At 45.5% G+C, this 27,980-nt stretch overlaps 2 protein-coding genes and 1 pseudogene across 3 annotated transcripts in view; 1 reads left to right on the plus strand and 2 right to left on the minus strand.

Annotated features, from left to right (window-relative positions):
* Window positions 1–801: 801 nt before the first annotated feature.
* On the minus strand, window positions 802–3,143 carry LOC308515303 (disintegrin and metalloproteinase domain-containing protein 20-like; the record flags this gene model as incomplete). The annotated part of the gene is made up of 1 exon (XM_081085947.1): window positions 802–3,143. Exon 1 carries the CDS (start codon window positions 2,998–3,000, stop codon window positions 802–804), a length of 2,199 nt encoding a protein of 732 aa, XP_080942073.1. The 5' UTR covers window positions 3,001–3,143.
* Window positions 3,144–17,932: 14,789 nt separating this feature from the next.
* Window positions 17,933–20,332, minus strand: LOC308530065 (epsin-1-like; annotated as a pseudogene). The gene has a single exon. The product of its transcript is annotated as an epsin-1-like (transcript).
* A 1,073-nt stretch (window positions 20,333–21,405) lies between these two features.
* The window catches only part of LOC308516623 (synaptojanin-2-binding protein), a 29,497-nt gene continuing 22,922 nt past the window's right edge, over window positions 21,406–27,980 (plus strand). The window contains exon 1 of the mRNA XM_081087665.1: window positions 21,406–21,590. Within this exon, the coding sequence (XP_080943791.1) occupies window positions 21,527–21,590 (64 nt within the window). The 5' untranslated portion in view covers window positions 21,406–21,526. The remainder of the gene's footprint in view (window positions 21,591–27,980) is intronic.

The following is a 27,980-nucleotide window of genomic DNA, read 5'->3' on the forward strand; positions in this document are numbered from 1 at the left end:
TTATTGATCCTCCCAGTCTGTCTGACGAGGAATTCCTCTTATGCTTACTTTACTAGCAATAAAGTAAACAAATAACAAAAATTAGCCCATAACCAGTTACAGAAAACCATTATAAACAAAAGTGCACACCACTGTCCACAAGGTTTTCTACTGGTGAATGTGTAAGACACAAGGACCAACATCTTATGCATGTACAGGTCCGCATGCTAGTGAATCTAAGACAGTGGTTCTCAACCTTCTTAATGCTGCGACCTTTTAACATAGTTCCTCATGTTGTGGTGAGCCCCAACCATAAAGTTATTTTCGTTGCTACTTCATAACTGTAATGTTGCTACTGTTATGAATCATAATGTAAATCTCTGATACGCAGTATGTATTTTCATTGTTACAAATTGAACATAATTAAAGCATAGTGATTAATCACAAAAACAATATGTAATTATATGTGTTTTCCTATGGTCTTAGGCGACCCCTGTGAGAGGGTCGTTCGACCCCCAAAGGGGTCGCGACCCACAGGTTGAGAACCGCTGATCTAAGAGTTCCTACTGTCATCTACAGGAATATTAGCAATATGGCCACATATGACGTGTTAAAATGAGTTGAAACACATTGGACCTTTTTAAATTTCCAAGTCATTTTATTTCAAGATGACAACCTTGGAATAGCTGTAGGATGATGTCATTATCAGAGTGAGGATTGAGCATTTCTCCCAGTAAGTGCAATGTGATTTTACCCATTGTGTAGGTTCCAGTTAGCATTTAGTAAAGTTGTGGGGATTCTGTTTCTGTACCAGTTGAGTTTTTAGTCCTCTTCATCCTCATCAGTACTTAAGTATGAAATGCAGCCAATAATGAATGCACACAGTAAAAGGGCTGAACGAATCATCAGTACAACTAGACCCTGGTTTACATTCATGCTTATTCTGCCACGAGCAGATGGTTCTATGTCAGGTGGAGGGCCACTGTCTATACTACCACCCGGTCCGCTGTTTTCACACAGTGGTGGCCTCCGTCCCTTCTGACAGTGACAGTTTTTATTATTGTTGCACACTCCTCTGTAATTGCATTTCTTGACATCACAGTCAAAGGCCATGTCTTGATGAAAAGTACAATTCATGTTATAACAGTAACTTCCTGGCCCACATGTTGCACCATCTATTACTAACGCAAGTGGTGGCAGGTCTATCCCAAAGTGTGTATCGTATCCAAAGCACATTTCTTGCTTAGCTAATAGCTGATGAAATGTAGTGTGCTCACCTCCACCAGGCACTTGTTGGATATCACGACAGTGCAACGTTCCGCAAAGAACATCATCTTGTTCACATGGTTTATGTCTTTCTCCCCCTTTGAAGAAGGACTGCCCACAGCTTCCAAATCGGTCACCCCTTACATTCAATGTATCATAGCACACTTGCGGAGCATCGCTTACTTTGTAGCCAAATAGAGCTTGACACTGCATGTCACGGTCACTACAGTTTCCTCTTACGCAAACGGCTAAAGGTGAACACGGGGTTCCATCCTGGATATAGAAGTCATTTGGACAAGTATTTATTTTCCCATCACAGTATTCTGGTAGATCGCAAATGCCACCCTTCTCTCTACAAATCCATCCAGGATTAGCATATTTACAGTTCACACAGCACTCTCCTGCACTGCAGTCACTACCAAGGGAGAGGGCACAATTGGTCTCACAACATTTATTTTCAGCACAGTCTTTCAAGGAGCCACAGTCACATTCTTCCCTCTGATTTATGATCTTGTCACCACAACGAGGAGCTACATAAGGAAAATTATCGTATGGTCCCCTTGTGTAAGCCAAACATTCATCATAGCCTTGTAATCGATAGTGGATATGCGTATAAGAACAATTGCTGAACATATCGTTAAGACCTGGCGTAGGAGCCATGACACAGAAAGTCCTTCGAAAACATTTACAAGCAGCTTCATCATGTTGCATGCCAAAAATATGACCCAATGTATGTGCTGCGATACCGGCACCTAAAAATAGATGAACATTTGCTACATAGACAAACATTGCCCCCCAGTTGGGGTTGCATATTCCATTTTGGAAGCCAAAATGATTTGCACCAGCGATTTTATGTCCCGTAAGAAGTATTGTAGTATCATGAGGGAGAGAACCAAACATTCTATAATATTTCCACAAACCAAAACTTTCCATAGCTTTAGGCGCATTGTTAAAAGTTGTGACGTCCGTGTGATCTGAATCGTCCCAGATGCACAAAATAAGTAGGTTGACAACCAGAAGATGTTGGTGAAAAATGCTGTGTAATATGCTGTTAATCATCACCACTCTCTCTATTAGATCTGTCTTATTGGGCCTGCTCCTGAATAATGAGTTACTAACAGTGTAGTGAAGTTTTAAATCTCTTCTATGGGGCCACCACAAATACACGGGCGCTGCTCTAGGGGTTTCAGCAAACTTTGCCTCTTCATATGCTGGATCTGCGTCTTCTTTTCCAACGGTACAACTTTCGTCCTCTCTTGGTTGTTCTTTCACAAGCAGAGAAACCACATGCTCAAACTTGGAAGAAGCCTCCATTGGTTTGATTTCATAAGTCGAGTCATCCACCTGCAGCATGCCACGCAGACCCCCATAGCAAGTGTCCAGCGTGCCCATGGACCCAGGAACCCCCTCCAAGTAGCTGAAGTAGTAGCAGTCTCGAGGGATAAAGGGGTAGTCCTCCTGCATGGCACCTTGGTCGTTATCGGTGATAACCGGAAAATGTCTGGGCAGCACGTTCTTCTTGACCTTCATGTGAACCACATGTCTTCGGCCACTGAAGTGAATCCTGTAGGAGAGCTGGCCTCGTACCCCAGCTCCACCCAGCCTGTGGGACACCTTCCTGGGGATCACAATTTCAGAGGAAGTGAAACGCCACCCTGGTAGGGCATGGGAACAACTGACCTGGGACAGGAGTAGCCAGAGGAGAGGCAGCCAGAGAGCCCCTGTCAGGTGGGCCTTGGCCCAGGCAGGTGCCATGAGCGAGGGAACCTGTGACCATAGAAAGTGCAGGCCAGACTAAAGCTGCTGTAGCACCTTTTCCAGCAGGAGGAGAGCAGAGAGAGGCTGGAGGTTGGGCACCCCCCAGAGACTGGGAGGGGGAGGGGGTAGCTATTACATAACAATGGTGCATTCTTTGGGGGAGGCTGTGCTCAGTGATGTAGGGAGTCTGGGCTGAAAGGTCCCCTGGTCTCTTGGAGAAGACTCAGGGAAACGATCAGTGGATTTTGTGGCAATTTTAAGACACTCGGTGGCTTTTTTTCCTCCAGCCTAGAACATAATAGGTCAACATGACATTAAAATGGAGAATGGTGAGGAGAGTGGAAGCTTCTCTGTATAAGAATTTTGAGGAGAGAATTAGATTCTCTCACACTTTTTAAAAATTAAATGCAGTTGGGCTGAGTGATGGAAAGGAAGTATAAACAGATGTCATGAATAGAAAAGCCAGGGTGTATAATGATAGTTTCTTGTAGAGTGAAACTCACACCTACTTTATGTCGCCAAGATTGTAGTCCTAGGAAATTAATTGCCCACTAAGACTTGCACATGAATATTCATAGCAGCATTATTCATGAATTTATCCTACCAAATGGAAACAAACAACCAGTACTCAATAGACGAATGGATAAACAAAAGGGTATATTTGTCCGATGGAATATCTCAGTAAATCAGACGAGACTCCTGATACGTGTAAGAACATGGATGAGTCTCACAGATATGATGATGATGATGATGATGAGGAGGATAGAGAGAAACAGGACCAAAGCAACTTAATATAAGATTTAATTTTTATGAAGTTCTAGAACACTCCAAAACCAGTTCTGGTAATAGAATTTAAATCAGTAGATCAGTAGTTTCCTGACTTGGGAATGGAGGAGTGGAGAGAACTTTCTAGTGATGGAAAACTAGTGCATCTTGACTGGGGTGTGTTATAGATTAAGTGTTTGTGTGCCTCCCAAATTCACATGTTGAAATTATAAGTGTGTCTGGGTTTTGTGAAGTTTGAGTAAAATTAAATTTAAAATTGTATCAGAAAAAAAAAAAAGACCAAAACATGCAGCGTGGTTGTCTCTATCAGGTCCCACTCAAATCACCAATCTGGCCCCTACAAAAACCCTATTGATCCTGAAGAATGACTGTAAATTACATCAAGCTCTACCCAGTAGAATCTCTTATTGTAGCTGCTGCGTCAGATGTGCTGTCATTGCTAGAGCAAACTAAGCTGCCCTCAAGTGCATGACATGCAGCCATTGATTTAGTGGTAGTGCTAATTGCTGTTATGACCAGAAAGAGAATATCATAAACAAGCAGGCTTCATGTGGCATGGATAAATGTACTTATTTATAGCTTTGCCCACAAGGGCTGTATTCACCCATCCCCCTTACTTTTGTCTTATAACTTTGCCCTTTCTTGATATGGCAAAGCCCCAGAAATAGGATTTAAAAAATTTAAGGCTAACCATTAGCATTTCTGCCCTTGCGTTAACTGGGAAATGTCCAGCTGTAATGAATGTCTCGAATATCTGACACCAATTAGAAACCATTTTAAGGCATACACATGGTAGGCCTTAGCACAACACAGCTACCTTTTAGTAGTTATGGCCTACAACCTGAGTTGTCAATGCTATTTAGAAACATCTTAGATGGGCAACTACACCCACCCTTGGGTTAAAATCTTCTTTCACCGTTTTGGAGAGAGCATGATAACCAAAGACAAAACCACACACACTCAAAGTTATGGTAGTAGAAATTAAACAGCCCGAGGGGAACCAAAGGTCCTCAACAAATGTAAAACAGATTAGTGAGGACATGAACCAATACTGAAAAGTGGGGGGGAAGGAGGGAAGATCTTACCGGGTCCACAATTAACATGCTCTGGTCAGCTGGCTGCTGAAACTGAGACAGAATTTCTCCCCTCCTCGGAAGAGAGTCTAGTTTCAACAGTTGCCCATGCATCAGCAAGAAATAACCCTGTTAGTCAATGGTCATCAACCTTGATTTTAGGAGATCCTGATGACAACCGCAAATGCAGCACCGCTGTTAGATAGGAGCATAGGCAGCAGGGACTCGGACCCATCCTGGATGAAGGTCCAAATCACTCGACCACCTACTAACTAGTATGCCACCTGACAAGTGCTGGCCATGAGAGCTCTATACAAGATGGACAAATTGCAGTGTCACAGACTGATTCTCTCCTGCTGCATCCCTCCTCCACCATCTGGACTCTGTGTTTTCAGAAAGATGCTTGATCTGAAGCCTGAGGCATCTAAAGGGCACAAATATAACACACCACTTATCGCACTCTGTCCTAGTGCACTATTTCTGAATGATTGCTTCCTGTTTCCTTTGACCTAAATTTGTGTCTTTGTGCACACATCAGACAACCTGTTCTCTTCTGTAATTTAGAGGCAGGCTGCGATTGGTCAATTCCTTAGATATTAACTGTGAGACACTATGACTTCAATAACCAGAGGCCTTATGAAATGACGTATCAGTGATCAAAGGCTCCTTAGGTGTAGTTTTACAATAAAGATGCAAGGCTGAAGTCATTATATTTGCAATACTCCAGGTTTAGCACAACCAAAGAAAAATAATGACAATTAGGAAAATGACAGAGTTAGCATAGTAAGTGCTTCAAACCTGGAGGCTTATCTTAGATTCTCTCTTTGATCTTGATATATCCTTAGAAATATCTACACTAATAAAAGAGAAGCATGTAAATTGACCGTCCCCTCTGCTACACTCATCAGCCAATCAGGATGAGTATGCAAATTAACCCAACAAAGATGGTGGGCCTGTAGGCAGAGTGCACGTGCACAGGTGCCAAGCGGATGGGGACAGGCGTACCAGCCCACCCGGCCCCAACCCGGTTACTCTATGCCCGTCTGCAGTGTGTGAAGGCAAAGAGTGGCAGTGGCAGCGTGGGACGCTTGGCTTCTGCCCCGCCTGGTCCGCTCCAGGCAGGAGAGTAGCGCTTGTGGACAGGGGAGGTGGGCTGGTGGAGGACGGCCTGTACTCCCCACATGGCAGCGGTGACAGCCGTGAACACTCCAAGTGGAGTCTGCAGGCAGAGCTGAAGTAGTGCCTGCAGGCCATCAGCGCCTAGGAGTGGCTGTGCAAGTCCCGCCTCCTGGCAGGGACAGCCACCGTGGTGGGCCAGATTGACATCCTCCTGGCCACACCACGGGGGTTTGTTGATCTGCAAAGCCACAGGCCTCCGGTGTGCACATCCTCTCCTCCCTCCTTGGTGAGCAAACGTCCCTCAGCACACTGTCACCCTCGCTTGCCAGCAACAGTCCCAGACCAAGGCGCATGCAAGTTCCTCCCGCCCCTCCACCACACTTCCATCTACCCAGCATGCCTATGTCCCCCACAGGACATGTGCAGGTCCCCTCCGCACACTCATGTCCTTTGGAGAGTGTCTGTGTGTTCTGGCTGCTGAGGGTGGGTGTCTGTGAGATGACAGTGAGAGGGCGGAGTGGTGATGCCCTGTTCCTGCAGAGGCCAGTGCAGTGAGGAGATCACCTCCGTGGGGCTAATAATGCAGGTGCTGAGGCGGGAGCAGGTGCAGACAGACACACCTGGTGGGCGTGGGCGGCCCTGACTGAAGTGCCTTGGTCAGCATTCAAGATCAAGAACCCAGAGGAGGCAAGGAGTTCCATCCTCTCAGTGAAATGGTGGGATAGTTGGGACGACTTCATAGGAGGAATGTGCACTTTGGGTGCCAGCACCCATGAGCAAAGGCTGCCCTGACAAAGTCTCGCTTGCGTGGATTCTGGCGCATGCCTGTTGGGCAGCTGGTGGCAGGACGTGCTTTTCTGAGTTAATGAGAGAAAACATTGATTCTCCTGCTGCCTGTGAAGGTGGAAAGTGGAGTGGGGAGACATGCAGGGAGTGAGCGAGGTTCCTTGTCTGGGGGTTCCAAATCCGCTGTTGGTTCCTTTCACCGCTGACTAGAGATATACAGGGTGTCCCCCCAAAATGTATACACACTTTGATTACCTACTAATTCCAATGGGTTTAAGCATGAAAAGAAAGACACAACAATGGAGCTGTCATCTGTTAAAAGTGCGGGCACAAACAGGTAGTCGGATATTCCCCGAGGGGTCCTGGATTGGAGATGGTGCAGGCCAGACTGAGGAGTCCCCATTTCCCCCCACCCATGTGCATGAATTTCATGCACTGGGCTACTAGAACATATAAATTCTGCGTGTCATTGTGGGCCTTGAAAGCAAAAAATTCTAAGACTTCATGAAGGCTCACATACTGAGCAAGTGGTAGCTCAACTTTTTTTTTTTTAATATATTTTATTGATTTCTTACAGAGAGGAAGGGAGAGGGATAGAGAGTTAGAAACATCGATGAGCGAGAAACATTGATCAGCTGCCTCCTTCACACCCCCCACTGGGGATGTGCCCACAGCCAAGGTACATGCCCTTGACCGGAATCGAACCTGGGACCCTTCAGTCTGCAGGCCGACGCTCTATCCACTGAGCCAAACTGGTTAGGGCGGTAGCTCAACTTTTATACAACTACTGTTGACATCACGGGCCTATGCCACAGAAGTTATTGATCCTCCCAGTCTGTCTGACGAGGGATTCCTCTTATGCTTACTTTACACTAGCAATAAAGTAAACAAATAACAAAAATTTAGCCCATAACCAGTTACAGAAAACCATTATAAACAAAAGTGCACACCACTGTCCACAAGGTTTTCTACAGGTGCATGTATAAGACACAAGGACCAACATCTTAAGTAAATACAGGTCCTCTTGCTAGTGAATCTAAGACAGTGGTTCTCAACCTTCCAGAAGCTGGTCCATCCTTGCTGCTTGACACAGTCGCTGCAGGGAAGAAACATCTGACCAGCATATGTCTCAAGGGACCTGGCATATATGGCATATTGTTCTTAATATGTTTGTTCCCCTTCTTAGCGCTATGTGTTTTAACCAAGGTCACCTCTCTGAGAAAGGTTGTTTTCCCCAGGTGGGGATTTTTCCCTGGAGTTAGGGATTAACAGGACTAAGAAAGGGAATAAAACCCCTTAACTAAGTGCCAGGCGGGTAATTAATCACTTTATCTATGAACAATCACGCTTAAACTACATAATCTTTATTTAGGATAATCTCCTTCAGTTACTTCCTTGTAGCTTAACAGAACAATAGTGTAGTGACCTTGGAATGGAGATAACAAATGCCCTAACCTTTGGAATAGAATGGATAGGATTAAAATCAACTGGTATAAATACAGATGTAACAGGAGAATAAAGAGAGAACCTGGCTAGAACCTGGCTGGAGAACCTGGCTAGAACCTGGCGAGAGAACCTGGCTATGCTGATCAACTGAATGCTGCTGCCTCCATTTCCTTCCTTCTTCACCAACTCCGTCCACACCTTTGGGAACCCCTGGACCTGCTGGTGTTGAACCCCAACACCTGGCGCCCAAACAGGATTCCCCTAGGTAAGCCCCCTCCCCCCCGCCCCCCCCCCCCCCCCCCGCACTCGGAACGGATAGGACTGCACCATAGGGTGCTGCAGACACCCCTATAGAGGATAAGTAGGGTAAGAGGGTGGATAGTACAGAACTTAGATTGAGAAGATGGGCCATACTGAGTCTAAAGAAAAAAGACTGTGTATTGATCTTTTAACACATATGCTTGCTAGCAGAGGAGTTAAGGTTACTCTGAGTCAGACAGAACGTTTTATACAAGAAGTATGCCCATGGCTTCCTGAGGAAGGAACTGTTAATTTAGAAACTTGGACTGAAGTAGGAGAGCAATTAAAGGCTTATTACAGATTCCATGGATCTGAGAAGGTCCTGGCAGATACCCTTTCCCTCTGGAATTTAATTCATGACACCTTGGCACCAGAGGCAGAAACGGTGGAACTTTCTCAAACTTTAAATAGTCCCTCAGCTCCACCTAGACAGGACACATCATTATTGTCTCCAGTTCAATCTAAGAGCAAGTTAGTTATGCATACTGATCGGAAGGAGAATAATATCATAAACATGACCCTTGGTCCTTTCCAGTCAGTAGAGAGGAGAAAAGCCCTCCCATTCAAACCAGGCTCCCTAAATCAGAAAAGAAGCCTAAACCAGGTTCTCCGGCTCCTATGAGCTCCATGTCTAAATTTCAAAGGGCTATAAGAGAAGCTGAAGCTAGTGGAGATCTTGAATTCTCACTCTGCTTCCCAGTCGTGTATGAGAGTGAGGGGGACGAAAACCCCACCTGGGAGCCTATACCTTACAAAATACTTAAAGAATTAAAATTGGCCTGCTCTGAATATGGACCTCTAGCTCCTTACACACAAACCTTGGTAGAAGCCCGAGCCAGTAAATGGATGACTCCTTATGATTGGTCACAGGTTTGTAAAGCCTGTCTCTCAGGAGGCAATTACTTATTATGGAAAACTGAATATGATGATCTTGCTAAGAGAGCTGTAGCCACTAGCAAGAATTCCAGAGGAGTAATAACCCTAGACATGATATTAGTAGAAGGTGATTTTATCATGGCTCAGGAGCAAATGTATATACCCAAAGAGGCACTTATTAAAGTAAACAGTTGTGCAGCAAATGCCTGGAAATCCCTACCTTGTACAGTAGGAAAAACAACCACCCTTACAGAGGTTAAACAGAAGGTTGAGGAACCGTATCAGGATTTCCTTTCTTGCCTCATACAGGCAGTCAAGCGAGTAATCACTTAATGAAGAGGCAGCCGATATCCTAATCAAACAACTGGCTTTTGAAAATGCTAATAATACCTGTCAGGCTTTATTAAGGCTGATTTGCAGAACGGGAACTATAAATGATTTTATAGAACAGTGTGCCGATGTAAATCCAGCATTTATACAGGGTGTAGCTATAGCTGCAGCCCTCAAGGGGGAGACATACCCTCAATATGTGCAGAGCATAGGACAAGCCAGCAAAGATACAGGTAATAAAAGAAATATGAACTGCTACTCTTGTGGCTTATCTGGGCACTTTAGCAGAGAATGACCAAATAAAAATAATAATACTCAGGCCAGATGGCAAGCTCCTCGACAGCCTGGAAATACAGCAGGGAATAATATTAATCCTCCAAAAACTGTTTGTCCCCGATGTCAGAAAGGATTCCATTGGGCAAAGGAATGTAGATCAAAATACCATAAAAATGGCCAGCCTTTAAATTCTACAAACTGCTCCCAAGGAGGTTATATCCCATCACCTCAATTGGGAAACTTGAGAGGGGACCAGCCCCAGGCCCCTGCAATAATAGGGGCATCAACTCCCAACCCCTATGCAAATTTCAATCAGTCAGTGACCTCTTCAGGGCAACCCCAGGCAGTGCAGGATTGGACCTCCATTCAACCACCCATGCAATACTAACCCCAGACTCGCAGGTAGCAGCCATTCCTACAGGAGTGTCTGGGCCGCTGCCTGAGGGAACTGTAGGTTTAATATTAGGACGGAGCTCCACCTCGTTACAGGGGATCTTAGTCATCCCAGAAGTTGTTGATGCAGACTTCACAGGAGAAATACAGATTTTACTTTCCCCACCCACCACAACTATACAGATTCAGCCCAACCAGAGAATTGCCCAATTACTCCTGTTACCAATACATAAAATAGGGACAGCTGTTACCCAGGAAGCCAAAGGGGCCGGAGGCTTTGGATCCAGTGATACAGCATTTTGGATACAAGAAATCCATGCTGCTAGACCTACAAAAATTTTACAAATTCAGGGAAAACCAATTGAAGGTCTATTGGATATAGGAGCAGATGTTTCCTGCATAGCAGGGAAGGATTGGCCCTCTTCATTGCCCACACACACCACTTCCACTTCCCTAGTAGGACTAGGCAAGGCATCTAATGTAAAAAAGAGTTCTCAGATTTTAACCTGGGCTGATGAAGATCAACATTCAGGAACATTCTGTCCCTATGTAATTACGACTATCCCCTTTATATTATGGGGAAGAGATATCTTGTCTCAAATGGGAGTTCTATTATTTAGCCCCAGTGATAGAGTAACATCACAGATGCTAGACACGGGATTTAATCCAGAAGAGGGATTAGGAAAAGAAAGTAATACATCACACTCCTCAACAGGATTTATAATTGGGGCCATTGCCCTTAGGACTGCTGATCCCATAGTCTGGAAATCGTCACAACCAGTATGGGTCGAGCAATGGCCCTTAACATCTGAGAAAATATCAGCAGCCCGACAATTAATTGATCAGCAATTAGCAGAGGGACATATAGAGCCCATATTTGTAATAAGAAAGAAATTAGGCAAGTGTAGACTTTTGCAAGATCTTAGAACCATAAATGCCACCATGGAAGATATGGGCTCCTTACAACCCGGATTGCCCTCCCCTGTGGCAATTCCACAGGAGTATTGTGTTGTTATTGACTTACAGGATTGTTTTTTCACTATACCTCTTCACCTGGCTGATTGTCAAAGATTTGCATTCAGCATACCATCAGAAAACTTTGAACAGCCTTATCAGAGATATCAATGGAAGGTTCTCCCACAAGGGATGAAAAATAGTCCTACATTATGTCAAAAGTTTGTAGATAAATTTGCAAGTTATTAGAAAGAAATTTTCAGATCTATATCTTATCCATTATATGGATGATATTTTACTAGCTCATAAAGATTGGGCTACTTTACAGGAAATTCTTACTCAGACCGTCCTTGCTTTAGAAGAACATGGTCTAAAAATAGCCCCAGAAAAGATTCAGACTGAACCTTCTTTTTCCTACTTAGGCAGAATATTACATACCTCTACAATCACCCATCAGCCTTTACAATTAAGAAAAGATAATTTAAACACATTAAAATGATTATCAGAAACTATTAGGTGATATCAACTGGGTCAGGTCATATCTAAAAATAACCACTCTTGACTTAAAACCTCTATTTGACATTTTAAAGGGAGATTCTAACCCTAAGTCTCCCTGACAATTAACTGTAGAAGGAGAAAAGGCTATAGCAAAAATAGAACAGGCCATCAATAAACAGCAACTACAGTATCTAGATTATTCCAAATCTTGGGCCTTAATTATTCTAGCCACTAAATATACTCCTACAGGATGCTTATGGCAGGAAGGACCATTAGAATGGATACATTTACCTGTCACTCCTAGGAAGATTGTACCACCCTATCCCTCCCTAGTGGCCACTCTCATTATCAAAGGTAGACGACGCAGTATCGAACTCTTTGGAAGAGAAGTTACTGAGATAATAATACCTTATAAAAGAGAACAATTAGACACACTATTACAATTTGAAGAAGAGTGGCAAAAGCTATAGGTAACTTCCCAGGACAATTTTACATCATTTGTCAAGATCACCTCTATTGCAATTTCTCTCCCTACATCCGTTTATATTTCCTATTAAATGTTCAAAAGAGCCATTATCACCTCCTGCCTCCTTAGTATTCACAGATGGTTCCTCTAATGGTAGGACAGTAATAATCATTGACTCAACAACCCATGTTCAACAAACCCTAGAGACGTCAGCCCAGAGAACAGAGTTTTTGGCAGTCATTTATGCTTTTGAACAATTGCAACAGGTTCCCTTTAACTTGTACACTGACTCTCAATATATAGTTAAATTATTTCCTCATATTGAGACCGCCTCTCTCCCACAAGGAAGAACAGCCATTTTCTCTTTGTTAGCTCAGCTACAAACTTACATTCATAAACGAGAAAAGGCTTTCTATATTGGACATATTAGAGCTCATTCCTGCCTACCAGGACCCTTAAGCGAAGGAAATTATCAGGCGGATTTACTAACTCGCCCAGTAGTTTGTACAGCTCTAGAAGAAGCCCGGCAGTCTCATGCCATTCACCATCAAAATGCTTCTGCTCTCCGACTATATTATCGCATATCTAGAAAAGCTGCTTGAAGTATTGTGCATGACTGCGGCCAATGTCCTACTCATTTTCCTAGCCCTGCTACTGGAGTTAATCCAAGAGGATTTAGACCCTGTGACTTATGGCAGATGGATATTACTCATGTCCCATCTTTTGGCAAACTTTGCTATGTGCATGTTGAGTGTGTTTCCCCTCCACGTCCTGCGTGGTTCAGGGTTCAGGATCTGGAAGAGCCGCACACAAATGAAAGAAAAGAGACAAGAGACAAGAGATAATTTGGAAATATTAGGGAGCCAGGCGGGCAAGTCCAACTCAAGGAGAAGGACTTCCACTGGTGCTCAGGCCTCACCAAGCTTTTATATGGTTCGGGATCCACCCATAGTATAGCCCTTAGGCAGGGAGGTCCCAGTGACACACAGACTTATTCTTATCAATAAGGATTTACATGAGTATCTAATCAATAAGGAATTAAATGAATTAAGGTGGGGAGGATGCTTCAGCTACCATTATCTAGATTAACTGGGTGGTGCACAGCTCCGACCTTTGCTAAGGCTTCAAAGGTCATCAGCTTTTGGGGTCTCTATGCTAGTGAAGACAATAGGTGGTTTCCGACATGTGCATGTTTGTATTGATACCTTTTTCTCATGTTATCCTTGCTTCTGCACGTACAGAAGCCTTTAAAGATGTAAGTCAACATTTATTTCAATGTTTTTCCTACCTAGGAATACCAAGGGCACTTAAAACAGACAATGGGTCTGCCTATACCTCTAGAGCTTTTAAAAACTTATGCTCTACATTCGGCATTGCACATACTACAGGAATACCCTACAATCCTCAAGGCCAAGCAATAGTAGAAAGGGCTCACCAAACTTTAAAAACACAAATTAAAAAATTACAAGAAAATGAGTTTAAATATTCCTCTCCTCATCATGTTCTACAACATACTCTATTTGTAATTAATATACTAAATGTAGATTCTGAGGGAAATTCCCGGATGTACAGACATTGGAACCCTGATCTAACTAAACCTAAAACCCTCGTCAAATGGAGAGACTTGCTTACAGGAGCCTGGAAGGGACCTGATGTACTTTTAACCTAGGGGAGAGGATATGCTTGTATATTTCCACAGGATGCAGACTCACCTGTGTGGATTCCAGACTGTCTAGTCCAGGGGTGGGCAAACTTTTTGACTCGAGGGCCACAATGGGTTCTTAAACTGGACCCGAGGGCTGGAACAAAAGCATGAATGGAGTGTTTGAATGAACTAATATAAATTCAAAGTAAACATCATCACATAGAAGGGTACGGTCTTTTTTTTCAATAGTTTTATTCATTTCAAACGGGACAGATCCGGCCCGTGGGCCGTAGTTTGCCCACGGCTGGTCTAGTCTGACCTTATGTCTCACCGCCCTCCATCTCCGCCTCACCCTAGCACACCTGACCAGTGCCCATCTGCAGCAGATGTGCAGCCCTGAGCTGGAACAACCTGTCCATTGGGAGGATCACATGTGCCTCCTTTTTGTCTGTCCATATGTCCCAGCTTTGCCCCACATCTCCTTTCCTTTTTCTTTTCTTTTCTTTTTTTTTTTTTTTAATCTGACTACTTGTTTGCTGGTTCTTTGGCTTTTCTCCTTCTCTCCTGAACACAGCCTTTTCTAGAATCTCCCTACCCTACTGTTCCAGGAAGGGCACCTCCCTTTTCTGCCGTGACTAGGCGGTGTCTGGTATATGCCCCATACGTGGAGTTGTCTTGGGCCAAGAGCCTGACATCCTGGGCTGAGAAAGCCCTGTCCCTGGACTACATGCTGATAGGCCATTCCTCCTTTGTCCTGTATTGGCCCCTCTTGCCCTTGTGTCAAGAGGGACCCTCTTCTCACAGTCCATTTGCCCACAGCTGTTGCCTGGGCTTTCTGTTCACGCTGAGGTTGAGGCCTCGTGGTGGCCGGTGCCATGGATCTGTCTCTTGCCCAGTGGTGTGAGCTGGGCCCTCCCTGGAGAAGAAACCTGGGGTCCCGAAGAGATGTGACCAGAGCCGAGGCCCCACCAGCAGGCGAGGGGAGCCCAAGGCAGGTGTTGGGCGTGGAGGCCACAGGGGCATAGGCTACCAAGGAGACAGAACTGAACCTCTTGCAGGGGGGCACTGCCCCTCCCTCATTTGCACACCTCACATCACCCAGCTTGGCCCTGGAAGATGGCTGGTTAGCCAGAGACGGGTAAGATTCCTCAGGGAAGGAACAACCTAAGACAGGCACAGTCGCAGAGGGGCCATTAGGAGATAACTTGGGGCTCAACAGAGGTGGGGCATAGACCCTCACCCCCCCCAACTTTGCAGAGGCCTGAACCCTCACCCCTTCTGAGGGAGGTCTCCTGCCCCCATGGCTGCTTTGCTTCCCATGCCCAGCTCAGATTGGGACCCAGGTAAAGATAGAGACTGGCTGACAGCAGCTGCCCTCTCACTGCAACAGGACTTGTTTCCCATTTCTACCTTGGACCACAGGGAAAGGGCAGCTGAAGGAAAGGGCTGTGTCAGGATGCTGCCTTCTTCCCTTTCTTCTCCCTCTTTTTTCTAAACACTTCCATGCCTTGTAGTTCTTTTGCTTTCTCTTCTTTTTCTCTCTACTACCCTCCATCTCTACCTCCTCCTCCTCCTCCCCGGTATCTTCCATATCAGCCGACCCAGAGGGCACAGCTGACTCCTCCCCAGACGCCAACACCACCATCAAACGCGACCCTGATGGACCCTTTGATGCAGCCCTTCAACTCGCTAACGCTTCGGGAAGCTCGTCGCCAATGATGCTGCCCGCTAGCCAGATCAACAAGGACAACCAAACCACCAACTTGAGGACAGCTGAAATCCCTTGACTGAAGAGGCCAGCAACATTCTACAGGAACAAGGCTCCTTCTGCACTCCATCCACTATGTTTATAGTTATGCTCCCTATCATTGCTTGTCAGACTTCTTCCGAGTCTTAAACAATCCAATCCGAGAGGTGGCTGCTGATTTACATGTGCTATCATTTAAAAAATAAAAAAGGGGGAATTTGCTGGAAGCCTGTCCATCCTTGCTGCTTGACACAGTCGCTGCAGGGAAGAAACATCTGCACAGCATATGTTTCAAGGGACCTGGTGTATAAGGCATACTGTTCTTAATATGTTTGCTCCCCTTCTTGGCGCTACGTGTTTTAACCAAGGTCACCTCTCTGAGAAAGATTGTTTCCCCAGGTAGGGATTTTTCCCTGAAGTTAGGGAGGGAATAAAACACCTTAACTAAGTGCCAGGAGGATAGTTAATCACTTTAACTACAAACAATCATGCTTAAGCTACATAATCTTTGGAAATCTCCCTGGAATGGAGATAAGAAATGCCCTTACCCTTGGAATAGAAATTGATAGGATTAAAATCAACTGGTATAGCCAGAACCGGTTTGGCTCAGTGGATAGAGCGTCAGCCTGTGGACTGAAGGGTCCCGGGTTCGATTCCGGTCAAGGGCATGTACCTGGGTTGCGGGCACATCCCTAGTGGGAGGTGTGCAGGAGGCAGCTGATCGATGTTTCTCTCTCATCGATGTTTCTAACTCTCTATCTCTCTCCCTTCCTCTCTGTGAAGAATCAATAAAATATATTTAAAAAAAAATCAACTGGTATAAATACAGATGTAACAAGACAATAAAACACAGAACCTGGCTGGAGATCCTGGCTAGGCTGCTGATCAACTGAACTCTGTGTCATTCCTTCTTTGCCAACTCTGTCCACACCTTTGGGAACCTCTGGGCCTGCTGGGGTTGGACCCCAACAATTTTCTCTGAGTAGAAATCAGTATATCCTCAGTTTTCTTCCTTCCTACATATTAAAGTTTCCTCATTGTTAAAAAAAACCCCACTATACTTACATTAAGATATAAAGACAATTTACATGTCTAACCTGTTACTCCCCTCATTACCAGTATTTCCTGAACTTATTTGGTGATTCTTTTCCTTTTACTGTCCTATGTGTTTCTCTTGGACTGCTGTGTTTAGGTGAGAAGGGTAATTTCCCAGGTACAAGCTAGTGATTTCCCCTTCAATAGTCCACGAGAAACTCTTTTCATCCTACAAATTTCTTCATTGATAACTTTCTTGATTTTCTCTTCCTAATTCTACTTGATCTTTTTTCTCTTGGTATTCCAATATCTCTTATTTATACCTTAGTTTTTTCACTTTTCACACTCTGCTTTTTATTATGATCATTTTATTCATTTATTCAACCTACATATGTTGAGGAAGGTTGGAAGTGAGGGTGGTAGGAATCTGAGTTTGAAGCTGAAAAGTAATTTTTAAAATTTCATCTCACTTAATCCTTTCAACAACCTTTTAAAGACCTATGATTATGCCCTTTTTCAGGTGGGGAAAGCATGGGAGATGATTATGTTACCTGCTCCAAGCTAGACAACTGGAAGAAGATTAAATTAAAACTTGAGATCAAGCCTTCCAACGTTATCTCCTATGTTCTCTTCCACTATCCCATGTTCACTTCTCTCTGGATTAGCAAATAAAAGGCCTTCCTGAGGAATCCACCTCTTTCTTGTTTTGCTTGGTAAATACTGTAGCTTCTGTTTTAATGATTTAATCTGAATTTGAATGCCTTAATGGGAACTGCACTGTTCAGTCCTCCGGAGTCCCCACCAGTTTGGCTGGTCTAACTCTAGGTAGTTTCCTACATTTAAATCACCTTCTTGGCCCTTCTGGCTTGTGAGATTTTGACCCCTGAAGGTTCCTTCAAGCCCTGTTTTGGAATTCCACCTCCAGAGTCTGGAAGGCTGGGCTGAAGTCACAGCTAGTTCACCCACTAGTCTTACTGTAAGAATTTTTTTTTTAAAGGATTGAACTTTCTCTTTTACTAAAATAAAGAGAACGTACCCCTTTTCCCTTTTCTTAAAGGATTTTCTTGAGTGAACTTGTAACCACAAATCCTTCCACTGTCCCTTTTGTAAGTCTACAGTTGCCTTGCTCCAAGCTGTAAGGACCTGCTTGTGATAGAGATAGCAAAGTTTTAATTTTTACTCTATTTTTTTTAAAATACAACAAATGTTTAATGAGCAAATTCGTCTTAGCAAATATGAAACCGCCACAGAGGAGGAGGGGCAGGGCCGTGGGACTGGAGAGGAGAGAACCAACTACGTTAAGAAGCCAAGGGGAGGACTAGAGGCCAAAGGGCTGGAGCTGCGGAGCTGGGGAGGGAGAGGGAGGGCCAAGGGCCGGACAACAAAATTCAAAATAGTTTGGCCATAAAATATAAACACGCTGTTCCTACAGTGGAAAAGGGGAGGAGGGGGGTGAGGTATGAGGGAGGAGAGGCTGTCTTGGGGAGGGGCTGTGGGGTCTTACCCCACCCTGCCGTGCACCCCTCCCCATCCAGACCCCTTCCCTCTGTGGGTGCGTGTGTGGGCCGTGTGCACACTTCCCATCCCCCCCCCCCCTTAATTGCTGCCGTTCCAGTTGCTGCCTCCTGTCATTCGGCTGTCACTCCTCTGCCCGTTGTCTACGGAGGGGGAAAGAGGGAGGGGGCATGGGGGAGTAGCCCCCAGCCAGCCCGGCCCCACCCACCCCCGCCGCCTCTACCAGAAGTCCCGGCGGTGGTAAGAGTCGGGGTCACAGTATTTTGTGACAACCACTCTGTTGGCGAACTTGCGACCTGGCAGGCCCTGCATGGCTTTCTGGCAGTCACACACAGAGGTGAACTCCGCGAAGACCTTCCTGCAGCCGGGCACCTCGACGCCGTCCACGGGCCAGGGGATTTCGATGGACTTGACCAGCCCGTACTTGCTGCACTCGTTCAGCACGTCCTCCACGACCTCCTCGTACTCCCCGTCGTCCAGCAGCTCCCCGGGCAGCACCGTGTTCAGGAGGCACAGGACCTCTGTGGGGTGGCCGCCCATCTGCACCTGGGAGCTCAGGCCTGGCACTTGCAGGGTCACGGGGGTCTGGTGGATGGTGCTCGGCGTGGCATTCTTGGCTCCCACACCCGCCCTCTGGACCAGCAGTTTCTTGTCCCCCAGCTGCATCCCGTTGGGCCCCGCCATGGCCTGATCCGTGACGCTGATGTCCACATACTCACAGAAGGCGCAGCCCTTGGAGAGCCGGGTGGCGCTGTCCTTGACCAGGTTGAAGGCCTTGAGAGGCCCGAACCATGTCAGCAGCTCTTTCACCTGATCGTCGTTCAGGTAGTTGGGTAAGCCCCCGATGAACAGCTTGTGGGCAGAGTCCGGGACCACAAGTGGGCACAGCTCCTGCCGTGCCGTTGGTGCTGGGCTTGGCAGGTAACCTCCCTCCCCCAACCAGGGCTCTGAGAAGGCTGGGGCTGGGGCCCAGGGATCAGCAGCTGGGGGTCCACCGACCAGGGCCCCACAGTCTGAGCTCCCCCACGGGTCAGGGGTGGGCCCCTCTCCAGCTGCAGGGGCCTGGGTCCCACCCCAAGGGTCAGTAGAGGTCCCCGCAGGGGCAGCAGACCTCCAGGGGTCCCAGAGGCCGGGATAGGGGCCAGACCACCCCAGGAGTCAGCAGCTGGAGGAACAGGAGGTCCCACCCAAGGGTCCGAGGCAGGGGTGGCTGTGGGGATGGTAGTGGCCATGGGTGCTGCCCCCCCCCCCCCTCCAGGGGTCCGAGGCCGTCGGAGGAGCCGGGGCCATAAAGACATCAGTGAGATCCATGAGGGACGACTCCTTCTGACCCCCGGTCTCCCGCTTGCTCTCCTCTATGGCCATCTGCAGCCTCGGGTCATCCCCATGGCGGATCCGCTCCTCCTCATCGTGTTCCTCTGGGCTCAAACTAAGGGCCAGCTGGAGCTGGACATCATCCTCGGGCCGCAGGACGCGGGCTGGTCCGCCTCCTCCTTGCTCATGGCCAAGGCCAGCTGCAGCTGCAGCTCCTCCTCCCCGTTGCTCTGCGGCCACGCCTGCTCGGCCTTGTGCGCCCCCCACCCCCTCCCCGCTAACCCACTGCTGCTGAGGAGGCCGTGACAGTCTGCGCCAGCTTCTCCTTGGTCTTGAGCACGTGGGCTCGCTCTTCCCGCAGCCGGTCCTCATCGCGCTGTAGGGCCACCAGCTGCTTGGCCTCCTCTCGCACGCTGACGCCCTGGTCCTTGCCGTCGCGGTCCACCTACTGCAAGTCCTTGAGCGTCTGCGCGGTGTACATGTTCTCCTGGCACTGCTGCGACACAAGCTCCGAGCCCGTCTTGATGGGGTGCTCCATCAGCGGCATGGCCTTGTAGACGTGCCGCCAGTTCTTGCCGTGGTCGCTGCGCCGCTTCCAGATCATGCTCATGATCTCCGATGGCGTTGCAGGTGAGGTCGGCGATCTCAGACATGAGCGAGCTGGACGGGCCCCAGGGGTCGTTGCTCGCGGCCTCGCGGACCTTGAGCTCGGCCTCCGAGTAGTTGTGGACGATGTTTTTCATCTGGCGCCGCAGCGGCGAGGTCGACATGGTGGCCGGTGTTGGTGCCAGGGGCGGGCCCCCGAGGTCGGGGGAAGAGAGGGGAACCGCAGGAGGGAGGCCACCGCAGGGCTGGCAGGTCACCGCATCTCGACCCCCTCACGCCGGCTCCGAGGGGGGTCATGGCTGGCAGCTCCCTGCCCGCGCTCGGCCTCGGTGTCCGGGGGTGCGCGCCGAGCCGCGGGCAGCGAAGGCAGGAACGCGCTCGGGCGGACGCACGGAGGACCGCACGACGACGGCCCCGCCCCCCTGGCGCCGGCAGGGACGTGGAGAGCCCAGCGGGAAAGCGGAGCCACCAAGCGGACGGGAAGCAGCCATAATTTTTACTTTTGATTATGGCAATTAACTAACACAGATGGCCACCAGAAAGGTGACTTACCAAAGGGTGTATAGCAAACGGCGCTGTTAAGTCCTCTTCCGTGAAAACGTGCAGGTCATGCATTGTGTCTGCCTGGCTACATAAAAGAGCGAAGTTTCTGTCTGTCTTTGCAATCCTATGAGCGAATTGTGTGAGACCCCAGCCCAGTCTGGTTTGGTGCTCACAGAATAATACAGTTTTTGTGTTTTTTTCTCCATTGGTGGAGATTTCCTAGAAGTTGCAGGATATCTTCCTTTAAAAAAAAAATTATATATATATATATATATATATATATATATATATATATATATAATTGATTTTTTACAGAGAGGAAGGGAGAGGGCTAGAGAGCCAGAAACATCAATGAGAGAGAAACATTGATCAGCTGCCTCCTGCACGCCCCCCACTGGGGATGTGCCCGCAACCAAGGTATATGCCCTTGACAGGAAGCTAACCGGGACCCTTGAGTCCGCAGACCAATGCTCTATACACTGAGCCAAACCGGTTCTGGCAGGATATCTTCCTTTTAATTTTTCCTCCACACTCTGACTTGACTTATGTCTCTCACCTTTGCTTTCCTTCCATCCCCCACCCGCAACAGTAACTTGCTCCAGGTTCACTTGCATGCCTAGGGATCGCAACGCCTCCGCCACCAGAACTACGATTCCCAGCATTCCTGACTCTCCCCGCGCTCCCCGCTTCCGCTTCCGGTCCAGGGGCCGCAGAAACCGAAAGTGCGGCGTTTTTAGGCGCCCCGCTGAGATTGATTCACCTTCACCTGTGCGAGCCCTAGTTGACCAGGTAGGAAACCAGACAGGCAGTAAAATATGAACGGAAGAGTGGATTGTTTGGTCACTGAGGAAGAGATCAATCTTACCCGAGGACCCTCAGGTACGTGCGGAATTGGGCATCTTTGGGAGCAGGGTCCTTTAAGTGTGATTGCAAAGCAGACACCTCTTCTTCTGAGCCAGATATTTTTGGACTCAGAGCTGGCAGGCCCCAATCTAGAGGTTTCCTGCCACGCTTTTGAGCATGTAGTAGAAGAATATTTTGGCATCCATCCTTAGCCAGACAAGGACCTGAGGAATCCGTCTCATTTTTTTTTTTTTTTGAGTTGGATTACCTATTGTAGTCAGGACAGGTTTCTTTCTGCTAATGGTACCAGAAAATCCTGGGAGAAAGCCTGCTTTTTAACCAGCACACAGTGAACAACACACCCCTCCTCCCATTGCCTGATCTATACCTGTTCCTAAGAGAGACGTTAATAAACATGGAAGTACAAACGGTGTAGACACCGTTTCTTGGTGCTAGTATCGCTCCCTTCCTCCTTTCGCTTCTGGGAAAGTCACTTCGTGTCAACTTGAATTTTAAAGCAGAAAGAGACCTTAGCGATCTATTACAAAAGTTCCCAAACCTGGTTCTGCCTCAAAATTAACCAGGGTTTTTGCTTAAAAAAAAAAAAAGTTAATTATTAGGTCCCGTCTCTTGGAAGTTGGATTCAAAGCAGGTATTTTATCATTTGGGTTCGTGTGTGTGTGTGTGTGTGTGTGTGTGTGTGTGTGTGTGTTTAAACAAGCACATCATGGTTTTGGGGTGCCAACAATTTTCTTGACATGAATAATGGTTCCCTGATTCTGATACCGCCCAAGTCTTCATTTACCAACAGTCCTCTTCCCCCTGATGCTCTTCACTCACTGGGCTGTTACCAATACTGCATGCTGCCTGCCTCGAATTTTGTTGCCTTTCCCTTGCACCTGTCTAGTGTATGGATTCAGAGCTTTAGCTGTGGGATTATGTAGGTCTAAATCTGGCATCTGATATCCTATTAGTTCTTTGATATTTATTCTCTGACCCATTTGATTGGTGTAAGCCTTAGTTTCTCCTCTGTAAAATGTGCCTAATAGAATACACTTCATAGGGTTATGAGAATGAAATGAATTAAACTATGTAATGCCTTTAGGACATTTCCTACCACATGGTTAGCACTAGGTATCTGCTATTGCTGTTGTTATTGTTAATAGATGAATGGTGAGATTAACACAGTAAATCCCACTACATACTGTTATTCCAAGAGTCTCCAGTAAGTCATTAAGTACCAGCAGCTCCATCTCTGAAATGTTTCTGTGAGCCTTCCACTCTTTTCTGTTCCCATCACCACTACCTAGAACAGTCCGTAATCTTTTCTCACATGGAATTTTGTTATAGCCTGACCACCATTTATAAATTATTCCCCATAAAATATGGCTTTCAGAATCATTCATACTTTGCCTTCTTTCTTGTTATAAAAAATTGGAAGGTGACTTTACTTATCAGAATATAACTCGTGGCTAATCTGCATGGTTTAGTGTCATGTATCATATGAGCTCCTAAACCTTTATCAAAGGCTCTTATGCCCAAGTGTCTTAGTGTCCTGTTTTATGTAAATAACTCCTTTCACCTTCAATATTTCTTGACTTTAAAGCTAACAGAAAATTATTAAACCAAAATCTGTCTTTCTGTTTTTTGTTTTTTTTTAAAAAAAAATAATGTTTCTATTATCTTTAGAGAGAGGAAGGAAGAGGGAGAGAGAGAGAGAAATATCTATCGCCTGCCTCCTGCATGCCCCCCTCCTGGGGACTGAGCCTGAATCCTGGGCATGTTCCCTGACTGGGAAATCAAACCAGCAACCTTCTTTTGCATGGGATGCTCAACCAAGTGAGCCAAAGTGGCAGGGCTGTTTTTATGTTTTTCATCCATTGATACTTGTTCTTCTCATAGGGCCCATTAAAACAATGGTGGTTCCTTTTCTGATTGCCCTGTAAATATTTAAAGGCATCTAGTTGTTCTGCTTCTGTTTTGTCTCTTCCTGCTATAGCCTACTTTTGATCTCTTGTGATGTGGTTTGAGGTTTTATTCTTGTCTCTTAGGAATTTAACGTACTTTGACATAGTCCTTTGGCGGTAGCATCCAACAATATTTTCAGGATCTCCTTATTAGAGGAGAGCAGAACTCTGATATTATCTTGCATGTTCTAGTCACTAAATATTTTTAAAGTTCAATATAGTATCGCTTCACCTTTTTTTGGTATTTGCCTAACAGTGTTGCTTGATGTTTAGCTCACATTCACTAAAATTTTGTGTTGATCTTACAGATGTTAGCATCTTTTTTCTGAATCATTACAGTTAGAAGAAACTTCAAGGGACTAATTAAGAAGAATAATTATATCTAGCTAATATATTTCACCCAAAAGTGGTTTAATTTCTATACTATATATGTATTTATTCACCTGGTGGCTTCTTGAAGTAGGTTCATATCATACTCATATAAGTTGATAGACAAGAGAGTAGCGTCACAAATTTTGGATTGAACTTAGATTAAAACAGTCATTGGAAGTTTGGGTGGTTCAGTTAATAAGAAAAGGTATCATGCCGAAACCGGTTTGGCTCAGTGGATAGAGCGTCGGCCTGCGGACTGAAAGGTCCCAGGTTCGATTCCGGTCAAGGGCATGTACCTGGGTTGCGGGCACATCCCCAGTGGGAGGTGTGCAGGAGGCAGCTGATCGATGTTTCTCTCTCATTGATGTTTCTAACTCTCTATCTCTCTCCCTTCCTCTCTGTAAAAAATCAATAAAATACATCAAAAAAAAAAAAAGAAAAGGTATCAAATTTCTGTTATTACCTCCCAGAGTTCCTTACCTGGTATGTGGTATTCCTAAGAAGTCTCACAGTCTAATTCAGCTTTTTTTTTTTTTTCTTCACTGTATCAGCATGCAGATACACAAGGAAGAAGTCAGTTATCACCACTGGAAACTTCCAGTGATTTTGGTTGTCCCCATAGGGATCTTTCTTTCTATAGAAGAATTATGAAAAGCCTCTAGTTCTCAGTACACATTTCTGTTTGTGGACAGTATTATCACTCTTTGCCTGGGTACAACTTCTACGCAGGAACTTGATAATTTAATCAGGTAACTGCAAGAACGTATATATCTTTGCTTTTTTTGGTGCCAGTGTTCTGCCAGGGACAAAAGTTGTGGATATTTCCAGTTTGGGGTCCATTTTGCAAGGCAGATGAACTGTTGTGTCTGATCTTGATTACTTTAAAGGAAATAATGAAATCTTAGGAAAATTAAAACAATGAGGCTTCTGGGGAGGCAAAAAGAAGCCTGGCATGCAGTTTGGCTTCTCTCCTATACCAACTTCCTCAACTGTGTAAGGAGAGGCTTAGGACAGGTGACTTTGCACATTTTTCCACTTCCAAGAGTTCAGAATTCTTTGGTCCATTTCACATCTTATTTTATGACTCCTGCCATTTTGGACTAATAGTGGGTGCTTGAAGAATTGTCAAAGGCAGTGGTCACAATCTCAAATGTCTTCAAGGGTTTGAAGAGTTCACCTTTTATGCTTTATGGAACACTATCAGTTTTCTTTCTATGGGAGTCCAGCTTGATTAATTAAGTCTTTAAACCTCCTACTTTTTCCTTTATCAAATTGAGAGTTCTTAATGTTGGAAAGACTCTGTTACTCTAAGAAGTATGACCAGAATCTAATCCTGCTTCCCCACCCCCCAACCTCCCCACTGAAACAGGTAGAGATTGGTCATAAAGACAACCTATTGTACATTGGGTATTAGGATTAGGACTCCTTGTTCAGGACTGTGTTTCAATGGGCTTAGTAAGTTGCTCCTGATAGATCTTTAAAAAGTGGGGAAAGATCTCTCGTTCTCTACTCTCTTAAAAGGAGTTGCAGGGATAAATGGGTTGGCATAATGTTTTAATACTGAATAATTAAGCAAATATCTTTTTGGCACTGTGCTAGCTACTTTATATATGTATTAATTCATTTAATTTTTACAGCAACACTGAGTGGTAAGTGAATAATCCACATTAAGGGGAAGTGATTACTCCACATTAAGGATTTGCCCAAGTTCTAAAGCCAGTGAGTTTCAAGAGCCAGGAATTTAACCCAGATCTCTTGGTTCTACTGTTTCATATGCTACATCTCAGTAGAGTAGCCATGTGTAGGGAGTTGACGCCGATCATTCTCCTGACCTTTATTTTATAATATCATGCCTTATTCCCAAAGGATTTGAGGCATCTTAAATGACTTACACAATCCACAGTGGAAAGTTTTTATAGTTTGCTGTTGATAGAGCCAGGGCATGTCAAGGTGAGAACCTAAAAACAAGAAAACTCATTAAGTCCAGGCATTTAAGCCTCTACAAACCTCTCATGTGCTTTCTGTTTAACCTGAGACAGTTGCTCACAGTTTTTTGATCTATTCCTTCATGTACCAAATAGATCTGAGACTGAAATGCTATATCCTTGCTCTATTTTCTCTTGATTACATGAAGTCTAGCCCTCATGGAAATTACATAATTGGCATTCTCATGTAAAAAGTTAAATCTCTGTGCAAAGGTGCAGATGGTTACGGATTATTACCTGCATATACGTAATAGGAGGGTAAAGGAAGTATGTAGGGGAATGTGTTCATCTGATCCTGTGATGGAAAGGTTCAAAGAATGGAGTCGTTGATAGGGGCCAGATTGACCAATTACAGGAAGATAGAACTTTTGTTTATTTTGTAGATTGACTTTAGGCTAGTGTGAGGAACAGGGATGGGTATGGCCTAACAGTAATAGAGAAAAGAAAATAAATTAAGCATATTCTGAACTCAGTGAGTAAACCAGCTTGGATAGAAGGAGAGTTAAGGGAGATGAGGTTGTTAAGATTGGTAGAGAATGGATGATTAAAAGTTCTCCATGTTACTGTGGAAACTTAACCTTTCTTTTTTGTTGTTGTTAATTCTCACTGGAGGATATTTTTTCCATTGATTTTTAGAGAGTGAAAGGGAAGGGGGGAAGAGAGAGAGGAGAGAGAGAGAGAGAGAAAGAGAGAGACAGAGATTGGCTGCCTCCTACACGCTACCCTAGCTGGTGCGGCCCAGAATCAGACCTGCAATCCTTTGTTGCACAGGCCAACACTCTAACCACTGAGCACACTGGCCAGAGTGAAACTTACCCTTTCTTAAGGCTCCATCTTGATTCCTTCCCCTTTCTGTTTAGTGGTTAAAACTGAATTCAAGAGTCACCACCTCCAGGAAGCTTTTTTGACCCAAGCTAGATATCTCTCTGATTAAGACTATCACCCTGGCCGGTGTGGCTCAGTGGCTGAGCGTCAACCCAATTAGCAGGAGGAAGCTGATCAGTGTTTCTCTCTCATCATTGATGTTTCTATTTCTCCTTCTCCCTTCCTCTCTGAACTTATGTGGCTAGGCAGCAGAGTAGCCAATTATTATATTTGAGTACGATGAAAATTATGTATTGAAGAAAAAATTATATTTAGATTATGAATCAGAGCAAACTATTGGTCTCAGGAGACTCAGAAATGAAGGGAAGCTGTTTTTAAAAATACTCATTTAGTGTTTACTACATTATGATTAGAAATCATGGATGCTAGAATAAAAAATTTAAAATGGCCCTAGCCAGTTTGGCTCAGTGGATAGAGCATTGGCCTGTGGGCTGAAGGGTCCCAGGTTCGATTCCGGTCAAGGGCATGTACCTTGGTTGTGGGCACTTCGCCAGTGGGGGGTGTGCAGGAGGCAGCTGATCGATGTTTCTCTCTCATTGATGTTTCCCTCTCATCGATGTTTCTAACTCTCTATCCCTCTCCCTTCCTCTTTGTAAAAAATTCAATAAAATTGATTTTAAAAAATTTAAAAATGATCCCTATTTTTAAGAATGTTGCAGTTGAGCCTGGTCAGTGTGGCTCAGTGGTTGAGTGTCGACCTATGAACCAGGAGGTCATGGTTTGATTCCCAGTGAGGGCACACGTCCAGGTTGCTAGCTCTATCCCCAGTGTGGGGTGTACAGGAGGCAGCCAATCATTGAGTCTCTCTCATCCCTCTCCCTTCTTCTCTGAGATCAATAACAATATATTAAAAAGAATGTTGCGCCCTAACCGGTTTGGCTCAGTGGAGAGTGTCGACCTGAGGACTGCAGGGTCCCAGGTTCTATTCCGGTCAAGGGCATGTACCTTGGTTGCGGGCACGTTGCCAGTGGGGGGTGTGCAGGAGGCAGCTGATTGATGTTTCTCTCATCGATGTTTCTAACTCTCTATCCCTCTCCCTTCTTCTCTGTAAAAAATCAGATATATTTAAAAAAAAAGAATGTTGAAGTTCAATAAGACGATAATTATAGGCGTGTGTCAAGTACCTTCAAGAGGTAGAATAATGAAAGTGCTATGGATCTGCATCAGATAGAGATATGTTGTGTTCCTTGAAGAGTCAGAGGCAGTGAATCATTTCA

This window comes from Myotis nattereri (assembly GCF_964212035.1).
Source record: "Myotis nattereri genome assembly, chromosome: 1".
NCBI classification, from domain to species: Eukaryota; Metazoa; Chordata; class Mammalia; order Chiroptera; family Vespertilionidae; genus Myotis; species Myotis nattereri.